The sequence below is a fragment of the Mus pahari genome, chromosome 22 (genome assembly GCF_900095145.1).
Source record: "Mus pahari chromosome 22, PAHARI_EIJ_v1.1, whole genome shotgun sequence".
In the NCBI taxonomy this organism is placed as follows: domain Eukaryota; kingdom Metazoa; phylum Chordata; class Mammalia; order Rodentia; family Muridae; genus Mus; species Mus pahari.
In genome coordinates, this window is record NC_034611.1 from 46,981,249 (window position 1) to 46,998,181 (window position 16,933).

At 47.0% G+C, this 16,933-nt stretch overlaps 1 protein-coding gene and 1 non-coding gene across 3 annotated transcripts in view; both read right to left on the minus strand.

Moving 5' to 3' along the window:
- The window catches only part of Ubap2 (ubiquitin associated protein 2), a 69,217-nt gene continuing 52,284 nt past the window's right edge, over positions 1-16,933 (minus strand). Inside the window, exons 13-29 of one of the 2 annotated variants that reach the window (XM_021222229.1) lie at positions 15,734-15,950; positions 13,203-13,474; positions 12,533-12,705; positions 11,604-11,817; positions 9,693-9,732; positions 7,529-7,712; positions 6,717-6,786; positions 4,999-5,185; positions 4,777-4,868; positions 4,539-4,586; positions 2,321-2,399; positions 1,919-2,124; positions 1,575-1,674; positions 1,377-1,484; positions 1,240-1,304; positions 966-1,157; positions 1-878 (exon numbers count right to left, since the gene is read on the minus strand). In XM_021222229.1, the coding sequence (XP_021077888.1) occupies positions 783-878; positions 966-1,157; positions 1,240-1,304; positions 1,377-1,484; positions 1,575-1,674; positions 1,919-2,124; positions 2,321-2,399; positions 4,539-4,586; positions 4,777-4,868; positions 4,999-5,185; positions 6,717-6,786; positions 7,529-7,712; positions 9,693-9,732; positions 11,604-11,817; positions 12,533-12,705; positions 13,203-13,474; positions 15,734-15,950 (2,343 nt within the window). In that variant the 3' untranslated portion in view covers positions 1-782. The remainder of the gene's footprint in view (positions 879-965; positions 1,158-1,239; positions 1,305-1,376; positions 1,485-1,574; positions 1,675-1,918; positions 2,125-2,320; positions 2,400-4,538; positions 4,587-4,776; positions 4,869-4,998; positions 5,186-6,716; positions 6,787-7,528; positions 7,713-9,692; positions 9,733-11,603; positions 11,818-12,532; positions 12,706-13,202; positions 13,475-15,733; positions 15,951-16,933) is intronic. The other variant, XM_021222230.2, reaches the window with a different exon arrangement.
- Positions 8,314-8,390, minus strand: LOC115063003. Its single transcript, XR_003842888.1, has one exon. It is a non-coding gene; the product is annotated as a small nucleolar RNA SNORD121A (small nucleolar RNA).

Consider the following 16,933-nt stretch of genomic DNA (forward strand, 5'->3'; position numbering starts at 1 on the left):
TTTATTAGGTGGAGTTTGGGCGAGAGAAAACCCTGAAGCAGTTGTCCACCTGGCTCAGGACAAGTGGCACAGAGGAGCCTTTGTTTGCAGACAGGCTTTCACGGAGACGGAAGCAGACCTTTGATTTCTTTATAAGGGAGCTGAGTGGCTGAACATCTCTGAGACCCAGTTCAGATTTTTTTTAAATGGTCAGAAAGGACCAGTGCCCAGAGCAGGACCAGAACCAAAGCAGAAGCCCCTGCTGTGCCCAGACATAGGCACCAGGCTTATGCTGGACAGGGGTCATTTCTTCTATTTCCAGATTAAGATGTTAGAAAAGGGACCATGACAAAGGACAAAAGGATCAGTTTTTCAAAAACAAGGATGAAGTAATTACAGAGGAAAAAACATAATGGTTCACAGGGAATGAGATAAGTCGTGATTCTTCATTGGTACTGACCGGGCCCCAAACCACCAGCCCTTCAGTGGCACACCCAGCAGCAACCCACTGAGCTGGGGCCACACGGAAGATCTGAAGGCAGAAGGGTCGGGGTGGGACCTACTAGGCGATAGTGAGGGTGTGCTGCCCGTGCGTGGCAACAGCCCAGCTCCTCCAGGCTTCCATCACATTTACAAATACATCCATAAATACATTACGTCCAGCAGTGGGCCTGGGAGGCAGGTTTCCCACAGAGGCTCAGCAGACAGTTATGTCTCAAGAGTTCTAGGACGGGCACCAGGCTCCCAGAAACGTGCTCCATGTGTTCTCTGCTGCCCAAGAGCCCACCCTCCCCTTTCAGGGTCTAGTTTGTCCAGTACGGAGAGTTGCCGTAGGTGGGTTTGGAGGCTTGAGACTTGGGCTGCAGGGAGCTGGGCTGGCTGCGCTGACCAGAGCCACTCTGAGGAGGAAGAGGAGAAAAGGCTATAAAGGCTGGAACAGAACCCCAGGCCCCATGTGGGGGGGCTGCCTCCATCACTGCGCTCACCGGGGCATCCTGCGGTAGGTGGTGGTGCAGCAGCTGGGAGTGGGGCTGCTGGTGGGCCGGCATGATGTGCAGGAATGGGGCAGGTGCGTAGCCTGGGGTCGCTCCAGGGGCCAGGGGCCCAGTGGAGCCCAAGGCAGAGGGCAGGCTGAATGGTGGAGGAGTCCCTGCATGAAATCCCTGCTTGTCAAAAGTCTGTAGGATAAAGATGGCAATGAGGTCAGGTTGAACTGCATTCTTCTCTGATCTAACTGTGCCCACCTTCGTGCAACCTCACCTGTGTCTTGTTGTAAACAGAACCAGTCATATCAGGTAAGCCAGTGCCTGAAGATACTGACACTCCTAGGAAGAAAAACAACTGTCAGAGAGGAGACAATCCTCCAGGTTCCAGTCCTGGAGAGGAGCTGACACTACCTTTGCCAGGCCCAGAACCAGTCGACTTGTTTGCTGCCTGAGATGATCCACCATAGCCACCCTTGGTGTAGTCTCCTGCTGCTGTCCCCTGGGTCAAATCGTCATAACCTAGAATGGCAGGGCACAAGAGGCACGTGTGGGCTAAGCAGGTCCGTCTGAGCATGTGCCCCTCAGTACTGGGAGTGATGTGGTCCTTACCTGTGCTGTAAGTGTGCTGCCCATAGCCACTGGCCTGCTGGAAAGGGGTCGGAGGAGTGCCGAGGGCCACACCGTGCTGCTTCGCTGAGGTTGGAGGGACCTGGTTGGACAAACAGGTGAGGTTTGAGTGTAAGAATAAGGCAAAGAGGACATCAGCCTTGGCTGGAGCATCAGGAAGAACTAAGTCAGAACCCAGAGAACCACTCGTCTCCTAAGTGCAGTCCATGATGAATCTAAAGGAGCTGGGAAATAGAATCTGCTGCAGATAGATGCCGGAAAACATGCCCAAAGTTTCAACTTTTGAGGAACCCACAGCCCAGGAAATGATCTGCAGAAATACTCACAAACATAGTGGGCCCATACTGGAAGGCACTGGGCACGCCTGTGTAATAGGGGAGGCCGGTATAGCTGTAGCCAGGTGGCAGAGCAGGATTCAAAAAGGGCTGCTGGGCTGTGTGGTGGGTCTGAGACTGGCTCTGCTGGGCCTGAGCTGGTGTCGTTGGAGGTGCAGGGGATGCAGAGTCTCCTCGGCCAAACTTTGTGACGTCACCTAGAAGAACACCGACCCTTTTATTACCAGGGGAAAGGCCAGGCTAGCTGTTACAAATAGGAATAGCTCAAACTGCCAGCTCAAGTACTCACACCTTCAAAGACTGCCTCAGCCCTCCTCATCCACCTTCTGGCCTCCTGTGGCTAGACAGGACAGCCCATCACCTCCCCAACTCTTGCCCGCTGAGCCAACTAACCTGAATATGGATTATTAGCTAGATTCCCATCTCGGCTGGCAAGGGCTGTGGGTGCTGCAAAGGGAATTCCATAGTAATCCTAGGAAAGACCAAGGAGACTCACTGAGCAATGGTCTCACCCCATCCCCACAGAGAGCAGATCCAGGTGGCAGAACATGTATGCACACTCTGGGTGATGTCACACTCCCAGAACAAGCAGCTGTCAGAGAGCTGCATGTATGACAGTACCCTGGGTGTGTGCCGCTCAGAACCTCTGCTTTAGCTGACAGCATGTGGGCAGACTGCCAAACCCTAATGCCTGAACCAGACACAGCCAATTCTGTTCACAGCACATACGGAGACTTGGTAAATGCTACAGGCCAAACCAACCGTACTGGTCCTTACTGAGACTTAAGGAACAGCCATGGGAATGATAAAAGAGACCAAGCCTGGGAGACTTAAAGAGGCGCAGAAAGCAATGCTAGGCAGGCATAAGACCATGGGTCCAGCTTCTGCCAACTCCTTTAGCTGCAGCAACAGTGCAAACACAGGCCACCAAAGCTGCACTCTGGAGGAAGAATCCCTGTCCTGGGCCTTACCACCCAGGGCCCTGGGCCGCCCGGGCTGAGTCACGCTAGACAAGAATGAACAGCTGGGAATGGCTCTCACATACGTCCCTTAGGCTGCAGGTCTAGGCAAACGCCAGGGAAACATGGAATCCTCAGCCAGAATTCTAAGAGGCACAAAGAACTAGACAAATGACAAGGAACTCGCAGGGCCTAGTTCGAGACAATGGAGACAAGTAGGAAGGAGGCCCACAAGCGGGCCTTTTACAGATAAGGAAATCCAAAGGCAGCAGTTTAGCCCCAAAGAAAGGTTAAACATGACCCAAGAAAAAATTTAAAGCTTGTTTTCACTGTGGACTCACTGGAGATGTCCTGTAAGATATAACTTTTAAAATGGAAAAGGCAGAGGCTGGAGAAATGGCCCAGTGGTTAAAAAAACTGGGTACTCTCCCAGTAACCTACGTGGCGGCTTACAACTGTGACACTTCAGTTGCAGGGATGATGGCTTCCGTCCTGTGGCCATTAGGCACACAATGGTGCATCTGCGGAAATCCTAGCCCAACTTGTACACCCAGAAAATCCAAGGAAAAGGAGACTCATGGTGTGGCTGGAGAGGCAAGAAAAGCCGCTAAGAATGAGTGCGGCTGGGAATGTCACTTCAGGCTATCTTGTATGCCACGCAGGGCTTCTTCTACGTCCTGTTAATATTCAGCAGACCCTCAGCCAGCCTCTCCCTCAGAAAGGACTCCAGTGGATGAAGTGGAGGCACTACCTGCAGCTGCTCACTCTGGGCGGCCTGGCAGAAGACAGGGAACCCAGCAACAGGAGGGGGTGTAGGCAAGGAGTGGGTACAACAGCAAGCACAGGCAGCCCGTGCCCAGGCAGTCACTTCCTCTGAGAACATCAAAGGCCACATTCTGTGTCTGTCACTGACAGCTTCCCTACAAAGTATAAGGTTGAGACTGTTTACCCAGAGGGCAATCCTGCTCGTGTGGAGATGGCCTGCCCCTGCTTCCTTGCTTCTCACGGTGGCTTTCCCCCTAGGTCCATTACTTTATCCCTAGACCCAGGGTCAGAATATAGACAACCCTGGGCGAGGTGACGTAGTAGGCACCACTAGGGCCAGCATTCTTGTAAATGAAGGCGAAGGCTGGACCCAGGAGATGCTTTATAAAGTTAGCCAGGGAGCGCCAATCCTCCTCCTAGGGCAGAGTAGCAATGCTCGCCTTGTGCCCTAGTACCCAAGCATGAGATGAAGACAGGATGACATTTTCAGGCACAACTCGCAAGTCTTAGATTGTATGATAGGTTTGTTTTCAGACAGGATCTCAGAATGTAGTCTAGGCTAGTCTTGAACTCAAGCTTAGTCTCTCAAATGCCAGGATTACAGGAACATATCTCCATGTTCAGCTGCTTTTAGTATTTGGTTGTTTTTTGTTGTTGTTTTGTTTTTTTAAATGGAACGAGCCATGCATGTCTCACAGTGAATGCTCACGGTCCCAGAGTCCCTCATTCCCTTTATCTGCCAAGACAATGGTCAAACAAAGCATATCACCACTAGACACACGTCTCAGAAGAGGTATGGAGGAGATCCATAGCATAGTGGCTGTCAAGCAAGGCGAGAGCCCATGAGCCTCTACTGCTGAGGTCCTCACTAAGCGTCTGTCACTCACCATTGGCAGCCGTGACTGCAGCATCTGGAGCTCATCATAACCGTAAATCTGCAAGAGAATCAGTGGATACATTAGGGACCACAGACCACAGACACAGAGGGAGCCAAAACAGACACACTCAAGAATGGGACGTGGGCCAGATGTTATGGAAGGAGAAGGGTACATCAGGTGCGAGACACGCAGAGACAGGGACAGACTGCTGGCAGCCCCCCAGCCACCAGGAGTCAATCCTACTCACCGGGTAAGCAGGAAGCAGCCCTCCAGGGCCCACGAGGTACTGATTGTGTAGCAGGGGAGGCACCCCTTGAGGCAGGTTTGGGGGTGCTTTGCCTACAAAGAGAAAAACCCAAACACAATGGATCAGCCATTTCTAAATGAGCCTCCTGGGCTGCTCGGGGGTCGAGGCACAGGTCTGTAAGTTCACTTATTGAGGAGGTCTTAAGAGGCTTGGGGTGCATACCTGAGGTCACCAAGGCTGTGGCCCTGGTACTGCTGCTAGGGACGCTCACAGTGGTCCCCCCCAGGCACAGGCTGCTCACAGTGCTCATGCTCCCAGGAAGGACAACCCCTGAGGACGGGGCACTTGGAGCAGAGGTCGCCGCCGCTGAGAAGGAGGCCGAGGACGTGGTGCTCTCCACGCTGGCATGCTGACAAAACAAAAGCCAAGGCGTGTGGGGTGGGACAGTCACAATGACAGGCCTATGTCTGAGCAGACAGGCAGGCAGTGGCCACGGCCAGTATTTGGTGACTCTAGTAAGCTGAGGGAGCTACTCTGTCTTAGGGATCACTGTAACACTTAGTAGCAGTCAGGCCAGATCCAGCCACCAGGACAGTGACACTGTCTCAGACAATCCAACCAAGCAAGCAACCTATAAGGGTACTTATTGCTCTTCCAGAGGGGAAGTGTCTCTGCCCCTACCCCAGTACCACAGAAGAACGAACTGCAGACATAACTAGTCTCATGGAAAGAGCAAGCATCTTTCCAAGGATGGGAAGCCAACAAAGACAAGATACTGAAAATCCCTGCCAGGCAGTAGCGGTGCACACCTTTAATCCCAGTATTTGGGAGGCAGAAGCAGGCGAATTTCTGAGTTCGAGGCCAGCCTGGTCTATAGAGTGAGTTCCAGGACAACCAGGGCTATACAGAGAAACCCTGTCCCGAAAAAAAAAAAAAAATTTCCTATACAATGTTGTCTGAGATATATATAAAGACATAAAAACTATTCATGAGGTGCAGGGAAGATGGCGCAGTGGTACGGCTCTTAGAGACAATCTACAGACCAGTTTTATTTCAAACATCCACATCAGAAGACTCACAAACAACTATAATTCCATCATCTCCAGGGGATCCAATACCCCTCTGTAGACTCTATGGATCCATGCAATCGCACAGACACAAGTAGATGCATGCATAGAAATAGAAAGGGTGCTGTAGAGACGGTGCAGTGATTAAAACCACAGGTAGCTCTTGCTGTCCTAGGTTTTGTCCGAGCATATACTCTGTATTTCATAACTCTCTGTAGATTTAAATCCAAGCAATCTGATACACTCTTCCTGACCTCTGTGGGTAACAGGCACATACATGGTGCACATACAAATGTGGGCAAACACTCACCCACACTTTAAACATATGCATAGGCATTTACATGTTTGGAAGAAATAAATGAAGGGCGTTCCCTGGCTGGTGCTCCCTCCTCAAAGCACCCTGGTCCGGACTTGCTGACTTTCTAAAAACTTCTTCCCTCAAAACGTTTACCTCTCAGCATGGCAAGATAGCATGAAGGCTGATTAAAGTGGGCATCTAATCACTACCACTAGCAAAGCCCCCATGACATTAACACAGTAGGATGCAACTTAATTCTATCTTTTAGGCCAAGAGCACAACAATTAAAGATATCTACAGGCAGGAATTAGAAACAAACCTATTGGCAACAAAGTATCAAGTAAAAAATACCAAAACACAAACTGTCCCTGCTGACCAGATGTGTCCTATAGAGAAAAGAGCACTCTCCAAGGCCTGGAGATCAAGCACACACACCTGATCTTCCAAGAAGCAGCACAGGGTTCTAAGGCAGTGAGCCACGAGACTCTGGATCAATCTCAGATCAAAATTAACCAGTTTCCTATTAACCAGGAAAAGGAGGTCTGGGTACACTGAGCAGAAGGGTAGGCACTTACGGTGTGTGGCGTGCTTGTGGAACGTGTCACATGTGCAGAGGTCATGCTGTTCTGGTGGCCAGAGAGGGAGCTAAGAGATAAAACAGAGGATCACATGTCCAACCAAGGACATTTAGCCACAGGAGCAATACCCACTTGGCTTGACAGGATATAATGAAAATCAATCAATCCTATCTCTGAAGATGCCTGGACATCAGACTTTATGCCCACAGAATCCTGTAGCAAAGTCCTGGCGGTCAGAAATGACCTACAGGGCAATTCACTATGACATATCTGATACAGTCTGGCTTCAATAAATTATGATCTTTTTTTGGGTTATAAAAATTGTCAAATCAGGAATGCACCTGGAAAGCTCAGAACACTGCCAGTCAAGAGAGGTTCTATGTATGTGTGACCAAAACTAAGAGTGTAGCTTGAATTCCATCAGACTCTGGGTTCCAACCAATATTTCTGCTCTGAACTCAATGGATCAAGAACTCTAACCAGAAGGTCTGGGTGACAAGCTAACTCCTTTTCTTGCACCCTATTCCAACAATCTATATTTGGAATTGGGATGAACCCAAGTCAGATACTTATCATTCATTCTTACTCACATTAAAGTGGATGGGCTAAGAACTGGGGACAGGACAGGCATTAAGTGTGTGCTTGCGGTCCCTCTGCTTCCCCAGGACTCTGCCAGCAGAAACATTACAAGTAGTCAAGGTTTTCATTCCTAGTGACTTTGGGGTATCACCAGGACAAACCCTAGGCCATGTACGAAGGTTGGGCCTACACGAGAGGCGACACATGCTTTCTCAATGTGGTACACATACCTGCTGAGCTGAGAGAGAGGGCTGCCAGACAGTTCAGCAGCAGCCGGGGTCAGGGAGGGCAAGGTGGCAGTGTGCTGGGCGGAGGAGGGCAGAAGTGCAGTGCATGAGGCGGGACCAGACAGGGTGGTCACAGATGGGAGCGCGGAAGGGTCTGTCTTCTTTGGAGCTGGAACGGATGAAGTAGCTGTAAGACATGTATCTCTTTAGCTCCAGACACATTCTTCAGTACGGGAGACACTCAGTATCTAGTTACATGCAGTTAGGGGGTACAGCATGTTATGTTTCCTGGAACTGCGTACAAGCATGTCATCAGACAGCTCTATTTCTTGCAGCTAGGACCACAGAACCAGATGTGATAGGTTTGGACAAAGAACAGAAAATGACACCTTTAAATTGTTCTTGACTCGGACATATTTCTCCAATTTCCAGAAGCTTGACATAAACACCCAGAAAAGCTGGGCAAAATCTGATGTGTGCACAGTGAGACAATTTTCCTCTCAAAAGCATGGCATGAGGGAGTGAGGGTAGATGTGGAAGACTGCCCCAGAGCACTTCCATCCACTTGGCACCAGCACAGAAGGCCCAGGCCGCCAGAGTGCACAGGCACTCGATGGCAATTGTGGAAAGGTCTGTTCATCTCTACACTGCAGGAAGAATGCACAGCAACACCAACTTGCAAAGGCACAGTGGGAACTTTCTTGTGTTTTGTTTCAAAAGATGAATCACAGAGCACGGATAATAAGGTTTTTATGTTTGAGGGATGCCATGGACACAGCTAATGCCCTCCGGGAAAGACTCAGCATTATCATCGCCCACACATACAAATCAGATACGTGCTTGGAAACATCACCGCCTCTTCCAGGGAGGAGAGCACCGCGCTCCGTCCTGTAGACACCCCTGGGAGGACGCACTCTACAGGAAGAGAGAGCTGAGCGCAGGCAGGGGCAGTCAACTCACTTTCTGAGACAAGAGCTTCATGGAGCACAGGTCAACCTGGAACTCTCCAAGTGATGGGGGATGGTTTTGAACTCCTCAAAGCTGGAGTTGCACTATGTACTACCACACCCTTTAGTATTTTTGCCCCACCCCCCCTTTGGGAGAGGGGTGTTGTTTAGTCTTTTCTTTTAGAGACAGGGTCTCAACTCACTATGTAGTCAGTAATAACCATGAACTTCTAATTCTCCTGCCTTCCAAATGCTACCATTACAGCCTTCCACCAGAACATCTGTTCATATGTAGTTCTGGAGGTAGAACTCAGAGATGTATGCATGCTACGTAGGCACTCTACTGACTGAGCTAATGTTAAGCATTTTAGTACTGATGGTGGCTAGCAAGATAGTGTGGTTGCAGAAATTAGGCATATGTAAAATCAACTGAGCAGGGCTATTACAGCCATGGATATTGCTATAATGCTGCATGGGAACTGAATTAGAGAAGAGACCTGGGAGTGACAGACAAATTCTAGAGGATATAAATGGTTTAGTGGGCATTTCATTGCTCATTTGTGAGAGGGAAGATATTGATGTAAATGAGTAGAAGAAACAGGGTGGACACTGATGCTAAGATATAAATAATTAGGGTTGTGTGGAAGAACACAATGATTCAATCCAATGTGTATATAATGAAGGAATGGGGATATATATATATATATATATATATATATATATATATATATATATATATATAGTTTAATTAAGTCTTCTAACATGATTCTGAAGATGAAACTCTCATGAGGCCCTCCACCCCAAATTCAGAGTCCAAACGGCACCTCCACAGCTCATGGAGGACTTTATAAAGGCTCTACAGACAAGTATTCACTCGAGGAAGAACAGGAAGGGAGAGTGGGAGTGGCTAGAGAAGAGAGCCTGTTAGCTGCACTCTGGGATTCCTAGATAGTGTGGTAGCATCCATCCTTGGTCCTGGCACTCAGGAGACAGGGGCAAGCACAGCTGTCACAAGTTCCAAGTTGGCATGGTCTCCATGCATGCTCTAGGCCAGCCAGAGCTATGAGTGAGACCTTCTCAAAAACAAACAACTAGTTTCCAGGGGAAACAGGCAAGAACTGATTTTGGAGCTTTAATCACCAATCAACTGGGGCTTTCCAAGTTACATTAGCCACATTCCTGATTGGTCTCCACCAGGCATAAAGAGAATAGACACTTACTGTCTACTGTGTGCTGACTTCGACCACCACCATGTCCATTCTACAAAGAACAAAGAGAAAGAGTTAGCAGGTAGACATGTCCAGACCAACACCAGGGCAACTCTCAATTGGGAGCAGCCACCATATGCATAGTGGATTAACAAAGGAACAATTATCTTTTTCAAAGATTTTACTTTATCTAATGTGTACAATTGGGTGAATGTATGTCACTCAGGTACCAGCCAAAGCTGGAAGACAGTCTTGGAGTTACAGGTGGTTGTGAGCTGCCTGAGGCAAACGCAGGAAGGGCTCTAAACACATCTCCAGCCTGGATCTCTTTCATTCTTGTTTTACAAGAAAAAGAATATGGAAATAAATGAGAAGAGGCAATACAACTAGGTTTAATATATCACAAGAAGTAGGCATTTTGATAACCAGAATCAGAATTTAGGGAATAAAAAGTACAAGAGGCTAAAAGCATGTCTAAAACAATTATCAACTTGTTATATCATATAAAGAAGATGAAGTCCCAATATAATGAAACTGTAAGACACTTTCCATTTTTCATGCAAATTCTGTAATGCAAATAATATATAATTCTAAAATATATGTGCAAATTCTAGATAGTATAAATACATATATAAAGAATAACTTGCATAGCAGGAACCAAATGTTGAGAAATACTTCTACGAAAAAAATGAGATGTGATCTTAAGACACAACTTTCTTTTGACTATGATGTCCACAAAATAAAGAACCTAAAGCAACTGGTTTGAGCATACTGGAGACACTATGGTGGACTAAAACAAACTGGCACCTGCCTCCACAGCCAGAGGAGGACCCACACAGTGTACAGCCGGCAGTACACTCAGATACCACCCAGGAAGAGGCAGCCTCGGGGAAGGAAGCTGATGTACCTATTATATTACCAAATGTCCAAGGAGGACGGGAGAGGTGGCCCAGCAGGAAAGCGTTAGCTGCTCTTCCAGAAGATCTGAATTTGATTCCCAGCACGCACATGGGGCTTTCAGTTTATAGCTCCAGGTTTAGGGGACCCACCACACCACAGCCAGCCTGACGTGCTGAGTGGGCTTCATGCCACTTCTCTAGAGGCTACTGTCCACAGCTGCTTGTCAACTTCTCCAAACCCACACCTCGCCCCTCTTTCTTTTCCCTACTCCCAGCAACTGACAAGATTTAAACCTGTCTGTCCTGTTGCTTTTCTCTCAAACTCCAACAGTCTTGAGACTATTTGACTAGACATAGCCAGTATGCATGGACCAAGTTATTCTCAGAAGCAATAAGATAGTAAACAAAATTCCCAGTACCGGAAGCTGGATATCCTATTCTATAATCCTTAGTCAAGAATGTCCCTGAGGTCCCCAACACAATACAAGCAATCTTCAATCTACTGGCTAGCTCTTAAGGAATTAGGAGAGAGCTACCATCAACTGATTGTTCTACACAGCTGTGAGCCTTGTATGCAGCAACTCAGCCTGCTGGCTAACAATGACAAGCCAGTTATGGGGGCAACCAATGCTTTCTGAGAGCGTTTGATGACTGTCCCACAATAGACGGTTCATGCCTGGGGAGGAAGGTACTGCTTTTAGTTTGAGAAAAGGCACAGCGTGTCTGTCAAACTGTTCCCTAAAATACTAAGTTGGGCCAGCAAGATGGCTCTGTGAACAAAGGCCAACTCCCAAGCAAGGCTAATGCTCTGAGTCAGATACTTGGGACACACAAAATAAAGAGAGAATAACTCCTGTAAGTTGTCCTCTTGCTTCCACTAGTGTGCAATGCAGACATAAACATAAACAGCCCCCAACACACATACACCAATAAATAAACTACAATTTAAAGAATAATTTGCCAATCTGTATCCTAACTTCGAAGGAGGCTAGCCTGAGAAAAGAAACCCCACAGACCCACTTACAGCCACAGAGCCTGGAGCTGAGTCTGCTGGGCTGGCAGAGCTTTGGTATGCAATCCTGGTATGCACAGAACTCTGGTCATAAGAGGAAGAAGTTGTTACTGGGCTGGTGGAGCTCAAGGCCGAGCTGGTCAGAGTGGAGGAGGTAACGACTGAGGTTGTGTAGGTGGAGCTCTGTACAGCACTGGTCATTGGGAAAGAGGCATTCAAGGGCTCACTGTGAAGAGGACACACACAGGATTAGACACGCTGCTGCCATCTGACAGCTTCAGCAAAATGACAAAAATCAGCGCAGTATCAAATTCTACACTAAAGTGACATTAACCACAAAGGTGCATTACAGTCTTTTATCAGGTACTGCCTGTAGTCACAGGAAAAAAAAAAAAAAAAAAAAAGAAAACCAACTATAAAAATCTCAACTCTTTCTATTTGGAAAATATTCTACTGAAGCAAAGTAGCGCTGGGGAGGCCGGGCCCCTTCTCCCTCCTTCCCTCCTGGGAGCCTAAGTGCTGCCGACCTGGGGGTCACCAGGTGGTCACACATGAGGAACACAACAGAGCAGCAAGATCCACCACAAGGAAAAAAGAAAAGACCCTAAATGTCCACCAACTACGATGTGCCCCATTTGCTCAGGGAAAGGCTTGGCAGTAGAAGCCCACACAGGATGGATGACCTTTGAAAACGTTAAGTAAAAGAGGCACAAACGCCACATTTTACATGACTCTAGTCACATGACATGTCCAGCTCAGAGTTCTGACACATACTTTGTCAGAGGGCAGCAAGGATCGAGGAAACTGAGCAAGCGTGGGCTCGTTGCAAGCTGCAATAAAGCACTTCTCATGTTGTCCTCACTGAGCTCTTGATTCTGTTTTGACTTGATTTGCAAAAAAAAGGACCATGTTCAGTCACAACCAAAGAAATGAGTTTGTACCTTAAAGACTTCGGGTACAAACTGATAGGAATCTGATTACTATTTTCACTGGCTGAAGTTGATGATCCAAACTCAGAAAGCGATGGCTCTGATCCAAATTCCAGGGCTCCAAACTGAACATTTAGCCCTATGACATCTGCAGCCCCCGGCATTTCCACTGCGGACACGGGAACCTACAAAAGCAGAGCTCGTCAGCAACAGAGGACAGGGACTTCCGCCCTCACAGGCTTATAAAAGACAAATAACTTCCTTGAGCTACACTGGCAAAAAACGAATGAGAACAAAAGGAAGAGAAAAAGAACCTTTTAAACAGTGAGGGAAGTGGGGCAAACAACTTAATGGTCCCGGAGGGAATGGGCCACATTAATATTACAAATGGCTCTCGAGGATATTCAGCTACTTTCAGGGACAGAGTGATAAAAGCATTGTCTGCCCAGGTATCTCACATCCTCCAACCATGAGACACCATGCACAAGAACAAGATCACTCTCAATTACACTCACAGGCCTGCACTGGCTCTCCAAGTGAATTCATTCTAAGGTTAGCCCAAGCACTAAAAGATGGCCAAATCCTCCCAAAGCAATATGGTATGCCTGAAGACATTTCAAGTTTTGCTGAAGACACCACAATGTTTTTACACCTACTTCCCAATTCATGGTGGAATGCCTACCTTAGACGCTGGAGGGACCCGGCGCTTAGGAAGTTTAATATGTTTGGGCTGTGGTTGATGGGCAGATACAATATTTTCAACAGCCATGCTAGGAAGCTGCAAAAGTCTGCTAACAGCAGAAGGGCCATCTCCAGCTGTGGATTCTCGGGGTTTTGCCAGGGAAGAAAAGGGCTCCAAACCAGGAGGAGGAACACTGACGGCCTGGGTCTGGTGTTGCTGTCGCTGGCTCAACTGGCTGAGAACTGGAGACGGTTCAGGCTGAGATTTGAAGTCTACAAATGTAGAAGGAAAAGCCACAGTGAATAGGAATCCTTCAGCATGTGTATCTTGACTCTCAGGTTTTCTGAATTCTCTCCTTTAAAAGAGCAGGCAACAGGAGGGAAGAGAAAACACACACACACACACACACACACACACACTTGGTAACTGGAAAGGCGCCTGTGATCTGTTCTTCATTTCCCATGCAGAGAGGACGTGACGGAGAGATATCCATGCTACACACACCTGTCTGTTAAGTGAGACCTAGATATATATATCAATTTTGCTGTAGAGTGTGTGTAGTCAGAGGTCAAAATAAATGTTTTCCAGAGTTGCTCTCTACCTTATGTTGTAAACATTGTACGTGTGACAAGCATGACCCTTTCCTCTGCTGTTCTCCTGCTTGCTGTAGAGATGCAAATCCATTCCAAGGTTCCTGACAGTCGGAGATACAGACATGAACATCTTTTGAGTTCTGGAGGCCACACAGACTCATGCACACTGGCTTCCTCCCTCACTTTTAGGACACTGAACTCAGAATGTTAATCTATTTTTTTTTAAATTGGAATTATATGGATGAGCTATGAAAAACAAAGTGGTAATGAACATACCAGCCATTTCTGAATACAACAAGATCAATTGTTAAGACTATGCCAATTACAACCTTTTTTTTTTTTTTTTTTTTTTTTTTTAATTTCTTCTGGTCATATTGAATGGAAATCATATAAAAGAAATGCAAATTGGGTGTTTGGATGCGTGACAGAAATCTTAGAACTTTGGAAGGCTGAGGCAGGAGGATTGCATGTGAAAAACCAGCCCAGGAACAAAGCCCTGTTTAAAAAGAAAAAATAAAATAAAATAAAAGTAGCACATCCCCTCTAAATAAGTTCACTTCAACCTGGAATGTGGCATGTGCCAAAAAGGCTTCACATGAACACAGAAACAACATGTCTCTATCATTAACCTTCTCTTCTTATTAATTATGTGGGAAAGCTAATAGCAGAGGCTGTTGATGGTGTGTTAATGCTGGCTGGATCCAGCATATGTGTTAGCTGCCAGCACTTTAACTAATAAGACTGGCCTGCTGGGTCTAGAATATCTACACAAACATGGTTTGTGCTTAACATCTATTTTCCTTTATCAGACCTGTAATTATGCTATCTGTCAGGCAAAGGGTGCCTATGAATTAATCCAGTTTCCACTAGAACTGGAGTGGCCCTCGCATGCGAGTCATTTCATGAAGCAAAGAAATCTGCCTGTCATTTATGATAAGTGCAAAACGAAGTATGAAATCAACTCTAGGACTGAAACACCCCACCATTCCCTCACATGAGCTTTCACACGAGTATATCTGGAAATCAAAGCTTAATGGAATGGGAGTGTGTGTGTGTGTGTGTGTGTGTGTGTGTGTGTGTGTGTGTGTAGGGGTGTGGTATGTGTGCTGATAGAAGTTTTGTATAGAAAACATCAAGTTCACACATGCTCCCTTTACAAATAAAGAGTAAAGCTATGACTTTAATCTCAGCATTTGCAAGGCAGAGGCAGTGGATCTCTGTGAGTTCAAGGGCAGTCTGGTCTACAATCATTACTATTTTATGTGTATAGGTCTTTACCCTATGAACATACCTGTGTATCGTGCCTATGGATGTGCCCACGGCCAGGAGAGGGCACAGGATTGCCTGAAAAAGGAGCTACAAACATCTGTGGAGCTGGGATTCCACAAACGGTCCTCTGGAAGATCAACCAGGACTTTTAACTACTAATTCACTGCTCTAGCCTCAATTGCTTATGGTGGTTTTTTGTTACTTTTTTGTACTTTTTGAAAGGGTCCTACGTTATAGTTCTAGCGCACCTGTAACTCAGTATCTAGACCAGCCTGGGCTCAAACTGATTGAGATCAGTTTGCCTACCAAGTGCTGAGATCACAGGCATGTAACAAGCTATCCATACTGGCTTGTGCTTGATTTCTGAAACAGGCTCTCATTCTACAACCTAGGTTAGTCTCAAGCGTATGGAGATATTTCCACCTCTATCTTCTGAGTGCTAGGATTACAGGTAGGAGCCATCATGCAATAGTTTTGCTCTTATCTTTTAGCTGGGCATCTACCTACTCCTGTTAACTATATGCAGACACTATACAGTAAGTCCACTGACTTAATTTTCCAAAGCTGCATGTATTCTCAGAGACTCTGGACAAGTCCCTCCATACTGTTCACATACAGCAGCTCTGATGATGACAATATAATAAACCAGTTCAGAAAATATCCACTTACCCAAACGACTGAGGACTGAAGGCTGGGACGCAGAGGGCTTGAGGTCCCAAGCAGCAGTAGTGGCTGGGGGGCTTGCACTGTCATTCTGCTGTGCACCTGAAGCAGCAGGAAATGGGCTCAAACCTGGTGGTTTCAACTTGTCCAAAATCTGGGAGTTGGAGATGTTCACCATTTTTGATTGAGCCAGCTCTCCAAATCCTGAGCCAAGGACGGATGACTTTAAGAGATATAAAGAGAACAAGCCCTTAATTTTGACCCCAGGCTTGTAAACACAGTGTCTTCGGAAGGAAGACCCTGTAGCTGGGTCACCAACCTTGCTCTAGAGAACAGTCCACTATGAATGAATTCCCTGAAGAGATGCCACTATGCCTTAACAGCCACTAAATACAACTATCTTCCTCCCGATTCTAGGAGAGGTGAAGACAACACAGAAAACAAACACTTGTTTTATCTATTAGTACTGATTTGTTGTTTTTAATTCATGAGTGCTCAGGACCAACCTACAAAAGTAATAAGTGCTCTCATCTGCTGGGCCTTCTCTCCAACTCCAAAGTAAACTTTTAAAAAACAAACATGCAAATGACCAAAAATGTGCATGACAAAGCCAAACCCAAACCTTCCCAACCCGAGAGCATCTCTAAGGTGGGAAGAGCAGGGCATGCCGAGTGCCTGCTGCATCCTAGCAGCAAGCAGTCCTATGCTTAGATGGCGAGGAACATCAACCGCCCCGGAACTAAGCAAAAGGAAAGCAGAACTCTGTCCCCCAGAGAGTATCTCAGAGTGATTCCATCAAAGAAGAGGACACTGTTATTTCTATTATCAATATTCTTCTTTTCCCCTTCGGGTTGCAGAGACAGGGTTTCTCTGTATAACCCTGGCTGTCCTGGATCTTGCTCACTCTGTAGACCAGGCTGGGCTCAAATTATAAGAGATCCACTTGCTTCTTCCTCCCAAGCGCCAGTACTAAAGGTATGCAACACCATGCCTAGCTATTATCAATATTCTAAGTCTGGAATATACCAGTTAGAATATTTAGAGTCTCCCACAGAAGACACTAAGTCATGAACACCTGAGGCCCATCAATCACAGCTCCTGCCCACATCAAGGTCCTGTTCAAGTCCATCTGACTCAAGCCTACCCAAACGTTACTCTTTGCACTGGGCCCAGCACCGTGGTGCATCTACTGTTATCAAACGCACT